Raw genomic sequence first — 8438 nt, 5'->3', positions numbered from 1 at the left:
TTTAAAAGTAAAAAAGGAAAAAAGCAAATAAAATACTGCTATTTAAACTCGTGAAACATACATACACTCCATGCTGCCCGTCAAAAGTTCAAGACCAAACAGATCCTTCCCTCATTATGTCCTAATTATTGATTCCATTATAATCACCACACCTGTCACCAATTATTGTTAATTATTATCATTATTATTATGATAATACCTCATAAAACCAAAAATAATTAAATAAAACGCCAGTACATCACAGTGAAAAGTAAAACAAAACAAAACCAAAAAAAAAAAAAAAAAAACCTGATTGCAAGGAGAAGATGGAGGGAGGGGTTGGAGAGTTTCTCTTCGGTACATTACAAACTGTTAGCGTCAGCTAAAGTCTACGTAAATACGGCGTCGTCAAACTCCCCCTCCTGACGCTTTATTTTCGTAGACTTTAGACGGCCCCTTTTTTTTCCTAATAACAATAATAATACGTAAATCCACGTCATTTTCTTTCTATCTTTTGTCTCTCTCTGTCATTTTACACCCTGCTTTGTTTATTCGCGGCCAAAGTCAGCACTCCGTTAACGCCGTCATCACGGCTTCGAAACGGAGGCCCCCTCTTTGACGGAGCTCTCCGCGGCGGCAATACCGGCCGTCGCCGACTGCACGGTCAAGACCGACATGTTGGGAGACGACGGCCCTTTCTGGTTGATGAGGGCGCTCCTGGAATGACAGGTGGCGGTGGAGATGGCGGTGGCGAGGGAGATGGGCATGAGGCAGAGGCCCTTGCCCTGCAGGTACTGCATGGCGGAGCCCATGTCTTCCTCCATAAGCTTGGCCACCTGTTGCTCCGTCATGGTGATGGTGTCGTTGGCGGAGGTTGACGACGGCGTTTGGTTGCCGTTGGGAGGGGCCTGGCCGCTGTCACTGGCTGCCTGCTGAGACAAGAATGGTGACCTCAAGTAAAAGACAAAAACAGAGCAGGGAGAGAAAGAAAGGGGAAGAAAAAGGGCGTGGGGCGTGAAAGTGATGAGCGCAGAGAGAGAGAGAGAGAGAGAGAGAGGAATCTGAGAAAGTGGGCACGCGTGCTGCTTTTTGGGATTGTCGTTTAGTGGGTGATTGAGAATTTGAGGAATAGAGTAGTCAGAGTGGGTGTGGGTGCTGCAACAGGCTCAGGACTCAGTCCTACAAAATTGATTCTTCATCCCCATCATCGCCATTCTATTCTCCCTCTTTACCTCTCCTCCAAATCTCAACGCTCCATTCTCTTCTCCCTCTTTCCTTCTATCCCTATGTGTTTTTTTGTAAAACATTAATCTTTCACTCCTATCATAATTTTCACCCATTCGTAACTCAAAATAATTTATTTCCTATCATCATCATTCAGTAGAAACTAGAAACTCTATCTTCAAACTTTAATGTCTGTATTGCAACTTACTCCCTATAATTTTATTTATTTTTTAAAAATATAAGAACTAATATCTTGAATGATTAAATTATAAGAATTGAACTATATCGAAATGAGACCAAATCAAAACTATTGTAATAAAAATATAATTTTCCCTTTTATTAATAAACAAAAATTTAAGTGAGTTTAGGTTAGCTCAAAATTACCCATCAACATTTTATTTTTTTAAAAAATCAACAATTAAGACCCTAATATATATTAAAACATCGGAGGCCCTAAAAAGTTGAGAACCAAATTATTACGGATGACCCCAGCTTCAAATTTTAGATGAAACAGATAATTGAGTGGAAAACAAGTCTTCCTTCAGCTTTCTACTTAATTAGGTAAAACAAAAGGGAAAAAAAAAGACAAAAGAAAGAGGATTTCATGAAATATTGTACCTCAGAAGCCATATCAGCAACAAGGGGAGCCACGGCAGCCGCACCGCCCAACCTACTCATACTCAATACCTGTAATCCAATAATAATAATCCCATCAAACCAAAAACAAACACATGGCACCCTGATAAGTTAAAAAACAATAATACTACTATTAACTAATATATCATCAGAATGAAGAAATTGGCCACTGAATAAATTATATATAATTAATTAATGGGAATTATACATAAAAGAGAGCATTTAGTTTTCACCTTAACTTGCAGCTGTAGAAACTTCACATAATCGATGATCTCATCCAGCATCGACGCCTTGTCTGTCTGTCATTCCACAAACACAACGAATATTTGAAAATTTGCAGCCACTCTCACACGTCCAATCTTTTTTTTTTTCTCCAATAATAATAATGATATTTATTATAATATTTATTTTCCCTCACAAAACACACACACACACACACACACACACACATATCTCTATCAACCTACGTACGTGGCTTCGTGTGCCATGGCTAAACGTGACCACCACTACTACATTACGGCCTTTCCCGTTCATCACGGTTCTGTTGGATGTTTACTCCCTTTTGAAATTTGAATTTATGAAATGACGTGTAATTTGGGAGTCAAATCAGGGGACTATTAATAGTACTAGTTAGTTATTAGTGATTAATTATAATTTATAATTAACTAATTACCTTGTTGGCATTGGGAACTAGCTCCTGCAGTGCCTTCATTCGCTCTGCGATCCTCTCCCTTCGTAACTGCCACATACATTATTCCCAAACAAGACTTTGTGAGCCAGAAACCGAAATAGAATTATAGAAACCGCGTGAAATCCTGAATGCTTTTCTTTTTTCTGTTTGGTTGCCCAGAAAACTGAAGAAAACAAAGCGATTCCGTCCCTTTCTTAGGGTTTTAGTTTTTTTCCCCTCCCCCGAGAAAGAAGACTTTGTGAGGAAAAATATTCTTGGCCCTGGAAGTGAGACGAAAATCGTCGTCCTTGGACGTTGTAAAGAAAAGTAAAGTTGTGCGATGCGGAAAATGACAGTTGAAATTATTGGCTCCGTTTTTCTGGACAACAGCCAAACACGTTTTCATGAAGGAACAACAAAGTCAGAGAAACACAGTAGAGTTTACCCTCTCGGCGATGCTGTGTGGGTCCGTCGCTTGACCTCTCCTTGCCCTAACTCTCTGCCTTGGTTGCGCCGGAGTACTGCTCGCCGGAGCTTGGGTCGTTGCGCCCAGATTCTGGCCCTGATTCGATGCTCTCATTAATTCAGGAAATTAACCGCGAGATGAAACGGAAAATACGATATCACGGCTAATTTAAATGAAGAGATCGATCATAATAATAAAACCTGTGGATGATGAGGAAAATGCTGGGTCTGATTCGAAACTTGACCACCGCCATGCATAGAACCGGCGAAGCCGTTATACAGGGCTTGAACTGAACTCTCGCCACCCTAAAAGAACTTCCACAAAATTCAGTGAAAACTACACTATCTTAAACTAATTAGTTCGTTTGTATGTAACTGACGTTTCAAATTACGAGTCTAACCGGATTAGGAGATTTGAACGACGAGCCATCCACGACGTCGTTTCTGGAGCGGTCAACGTCTCCGCCGCCCAACGACAACGGCATCGGAAGGAGGCCTGATTCTCCGGCTCCGGCGACACCTCGGGACATCAGAAGCTGCTGCTGAGCCTGGAGCATCAGAGCCGCTGTCGACGACGTGGTAGAGGGGTTACCACCATCACTACTGATCCGGTGGTTTCGGAACTTGGAAGCCAAGCTGGCTTGGTCATCATACTGAAACGCAACATTCTCGGCGGCGTGGGGCGGCGGAGGCGTATCGTCCCAGAAGGGCTTGGGGTTAAGGTCCGGCCAAGAGGAAGATGGAAGGTTGGAGAGCATTTGGTCGAGAAAATCGTCGTGGGAAGAAGAGGGGTCGAAGTGAGAGGAGGAAGAAGAAGAAGGGTTAGTAAGGTGAGGAGGAGGATGCATCTGAGAATTTTGGATCTGGTGGAGGTCGGAGAGAGGAATCTGAGAAGAGTTCAAGAGAGAGTTTATTCCTTGCATTTCTCTGCTACGAGGCTGCATAATCAGAGTGAAGAGGAGGAGGGAGGAGGGTGAAGAGTTCAGAGTCGGAACTTGAAGAACGCAGTGTGGCAGAGAAGCTCAGAGAAAATGGAAGAGAAAGAGAAGCAGCGTTTTGGGGTTTTCTATGGGGTTTGAGGACACGAAAGTATTCCGTCTCGCTCTTTATTGTTTTTTATATTCATACAAACGTTAAACTTTTCACTGATTTTTATTTTATAACGAAATTAAAATTTCATTGCATATACTAGGACCAATGCTTGTTGGTTGAAAATTTTATTTGTTATATGAACAATTTTTAATTATTTTTATCTCCTTTTTTTATTGGAGTGAATGCAATTACTCCACTGGTAATAAGATAGAGAAAGAGGATATTTTTTAGTTTTATTTATAGGATACTACTCCCTCCGTTTCTTATTATAAGAGACAAATAACCGAAGTACATTGATAAAAAAAACAGTTAAAATTAGTTAAGAACAATTAATGTGTAAAAAGTATAATTTTTTTCCAAAAATGCCCTCATTAATAAGGAGAGAGAGCATGAGAGAGAACAATTAAATTATTAAAAGAAAGAGAAGTGAGAGGGAGAGAGAGTGTGAGTTGGAGATAATAAATATGGGTAAAATAAATCAACACAAAAAAGTAGAGACAACTTGTAAGTGTCTCTTATATATAGGAACATGCCATAAGCATCAAATGTCTCTTATAATAAGGAACGGAGAGGAGTAAGAGAATTTTTTTGTATGGATATATAATTTTACCCTCTATTTATTATTATTATATTGACTTTGTTTACAGGTATAATGTATAGGGCTAGAGTTAAAAAGTTGAATTTTAAATGAGAGTTAATAAAATTAAGGTTTTCTTGATATGTGTGAAACATGTTGGAAGTAACCTATAGGGCGAGATGAGTAACTTATCTCCTGAAAAAAAAAAAAAAAAGTATCGCCTCCTAACTTGTGAGTTGTGACTAATTATTTCGGCTTTAATGAATGCTCCTATGTAGCCGAGTTTAATCAGCATTAATCAATTAGTTTCCTGGCACTAATATCATTTTAAAAAAAAAAAGTTAAAAATTTGGCCTTCTTTTCCTTCTCCTATCAGATTTCAATATCAAAAGGGAAAATTATGATTTCTTAAAGAAGACATTAACTTGATTCTACCCAGAAAGGTATCATTTGTGTCTAATTATTGCAAACTTAATTTATATGTAATCGAGATTAGCAATAATCAAAGTACGGAGTATTTTCTGGGTGAAAATATCACTCTTTTAATGGGGTCAATCCAAGAATTCCGTATAATCATCTTCCCCTTCTCACAATGGGAAAAAGAAAAACAAATAAAGTTGTTGCAATCATTTAATGCAATGACCAGAATTATCAATAACGTCAAGCGATTGAAAACAAAATCCTATTCCAATGGAAAAATGAAAAGGATAGACTTTTTGACGATTTTAAAGTATACGATTGTATTCGTATCTATTCCTCTTCCCACATTAATTTATAATTTTTTAAACCGTTTCTATCAATTATATATATATGTATTATGAATATTGCATGAGAGAATACCCATAAGGCTATAACCCTTATATTTTGGAATTTTCATAGGATTCTTTACCTTCAAGTATTGTAAATTGCATAACCTTCCTAATGAATAATTTAGGAGGAGTTTCTCATTGTTAATATTATTCTGATATTCTTTATTTCTTTATAACCCTAGTATAGGATTTCAATACTTGGAGGCCTATAAATAGAAGCTATGAATAAGGTATTTGTACTGTGAAAAAAGTGAATGAGAAAAAAGTCATTGCCATCTCTATCTCTTATTTTCCTTTCTACTCTCTAGTCTTTTTATTTCTTGTAGTTTTATAACAATATATATTAAAGAGGGTTTTATTGAGTAAAGGAAGTATTTTGAAAAAAATAAAACTCCTCCGATCCTAAATATAAGACCCACTATGTAGTGTAAATTACATTACAATGTGAATTTTATATTTAGGACAAAAAGAGTACATAATTATTATAAAAAACTAACTTAGGTAATCTTTTTGGACACATAAATTACTCCTTTGGTATTATTATAAGTTAGGAAAAAAATATTTTAGTCATATTTATAACTTACATTATTGAATTTTTAACATAAACATACTATTTTATTTTTTATTTATTATTATGTTAGATTGTTATTTTGTTGAAATTATATATATATTAAATATGAATAAGTTATAAAGTCATTAAATTTTAAGTTAAAATTAATGACATTTAAGATTTTTTTTTAGTTCCAATTAAACATATTGAAACGAAGGTAAAAAAAATAAAAATTTAATCATATTAGAAGTAACTTATAAAAATAAACACATTACTAATTATCTAATTTTATTATAAGGAGTATTTTTACTTCTAGAGGGGGCGCTTCTCTTCCTGAGTCTCTAAACTTTCTTGTACACTTTCCATGCAGCAAAACTACATACGAACTTTTACCAAAAAAATACTTAAATACATACCTTTTTTTGTCAACAACTTAAATGTATACTTCCAACTGAAGTACTGGATAAGTTCAGTCCTGATTGATTAATAATAAAAAATAAATAAACTAATCACACAAAAAATTGATATAAGTTGTCATATATATATATATATATAAAGTCAGATTAATTATAAATTATTAATGACATAGTTGGTATTCTCAAACCCTTTTTGAAACAGTCAACTTTAATTTGATTTACATTATTATAATATATTTTTTTAGCTAATATGCTCTTATAAAATATTCATTACATTTCATAAAAAGGTTGAACAAATAAGTCATTGATAAAAACAAATAATTTTAGATTTTAAAATGAAAATAATATATTTTAAGAGAAAACAAAGTAAATTAAAATAATAATTTCAAATTTTAATGAAGACTAAATAATATTTTTGAAGATTGTTTCAATCTATATATTATAAAAAAAATAGGTTATGTAAATTTTTTAAAATTAGTTAATTGAAAACCACATTATAAATTCTCCTTGGAGATTATATAAGCCATTTATTTCATTGGTAAAAATATTATATATATATGTTTTATTTTAATTTTGTGTATATTATATTATATATAGAAGTATGGTATTATGTACTAAATATAATTATAAGTTAGAATTTAGAAATTAAGAAGTTGAATGAATCAAAGCAGAAGTTGACCTGGGGGCCACGATCAGGAAGAGCGCGTGGTGTAACAGTTTCTCGCTCAATGGTCAACAAGCACAAGGTGGTGGTCACGCGAAGTCGGCCACCGTCGTCGGTTTTAATATGCAGTGCCCATATACCGTATCTTAAGGAATCCTCCACTATACGTACCAGCTTTGCATGTCGTGGTTATATCCTTTTTTTTTTTAAAAAAAAAAAGGTTAGTTAAATTTAATTGAATATAATAAATATGCAAACAAGTGTAACTTGATTTGTTTAAAATACTCTTATTTACGTGGAAGAAAGATAATATATGGTGGAGAGAGTATATGTGGCAATTAAATAGAATCATATAAGTATTATGAGTAATTAAACAAAATAAAATGAAAAATCATTGATCAAGCAAATTTGAGATAACATCCAAATTCAAATGTCTCTCATAAAAAGGAACATGCCATGCTTCACAATTCTTTTTTATAAAAAAAAATAGAGGGAGTGAAATTTAATATTTTAAACTAGCTTTTTGGACGTCCATATTATCCTAATAAATTTGTTGATTACACTTAATATTCTAAAGTAATTACTTTTTAGGTTGGCAAAAAAAAGTAATTAATTTTTAGTGTATCCATTCTCCTTGAATGTTTTTTTTTAATAGTACTCAGTATCCTATATTTAGGGTGTTTGCTACTGAGAATAATACTTTGATGACAAAATTGTACTAAAAATAGGATATTAACATTACTGAAAAATATTTTAAGATGTTGAATAAGCCAATAATTAGTTTAGGATTTATTTGATAAATTTTGATGTGTTTTTAGGGGGCAAAACAGAAATTTGGTGACCATTTGTTCAAGGCATGTGACGATAAATTGAGTGATTTTGCCATTACTTAGTTCAACAATTTATTTTTAACTTTTTTGCGAAACAACAAAATTTATTTTTTTTTAAAAAAAATGACATAATGACCTTCATTCTTCAATATGGCACACGAAAGGCCATATCTCAATTCAGGTCAAGTGCTTAAAATTTAAAAACATGTATTCAGCTATTAATTTTAAATGAAATTCAGTAAACTTGCTTATATTTATTTTTTTATATTTGGGACTTATGGATTAGGTTCCTAATTTTAAATGAACGATTACAAAATTGTATAAAATCAAAAACACATTTACGATTGAACTATAATTACAGCTGTTTAAAATTTAAATAGAATGGAATAAAACGTTAACAGCCCAATCGGGGAAAAAAAACCGTTGGATCTACTGATCTATCTTAGCTTAATGCAATGCATATGCTTTTGCCACGTGTCAAAAGTGAATAACTTAGTTTTTTTTTTTTGGTACCTCCAATAATTTG

General features: G+C 33.9%; 1 protein-coding gene across 2 annotated transcripts; it reads right to left on the bottom strand.

Annotated features, from left to right (window-relative positions):
* Positions 1–268: 268 nt before the first annotated feature.
* On the bottom strand, positions 269–4035 carry LOC114739701 (transcription factor bHLH66-like). 2 transcript variants are annotated; one of them, XM_028927776.1, is made up of 7 exons: positions 3376–4035; positions 3176–3280; positions 2955–3071; positions 2513–2578; positions 2073–2138; positions 1822–1890; positions 269–911 (listed from the first exon to the last, which is right to left on the bottom strand). In XM_028927776.1, the coding sequence occupies exons 1-7, from the start codon at positions 3916–3918 to the stop codon at positions 567–569; spliced, it is 1311 nt and encodes a 436-aa protein (XP_028783609.1). In that variant the 5' UTR covers positions 3919–4035; the 3' UTR covers positions 269–566. The 2 variants fall into 2 exon arrangements, with proteins under 2 accessions (XP_028783609.1, XP_028783610.1); XM_028927777.1 differs by having other exon boundaries at positions 269–908.
* Positions 4036–8438: the final 4403 nt, after the last annotated feature.

This window comes from Neltuma alba, unplaced genomic scaffold, assembly GCF_004799145.2.
Source record: "Neltuma alba isolate B1F8T4 unplaced genomic scaffold, ASM479914v2 tig00002889_pilon, whole genome shotgun sequence".
Lineage (NCBI taxonomy): Eukaryota > Viridiplantae > Streptophyta > Magnoliopsida > Fabales > Fabaceae > Neltuma > Neltuma alba.
The sequence above is the reverse complement of the archived record's forward strand: the minus strand, read 5'-3'. Positions and strand labels throughout refer to the sequence as shown.

Coding starts and splice junctions, on each gene's coding strand:
- LOC114739701 (XM_028927776.1), bottom strand. CDS start 3,918: ATGCAGCCTCGTAGCAGAGAAATGCAAGGAATAAACTCTCTCTTGAAC. Junction 3,072..3,175: donor ATTTTCCTCATCATCCACAG/GTTTTATTATTA, acceptor GCATCGAATCAG/GGCCAGAATCTGGGCGCAAC. Junction 912..1,821: donor TTGCTGATATGGCTTCTGAG/GTACAATATTTC, acceptor TTCTTGTCTCAG/CAGGCAGCCAGTGACAGCGG.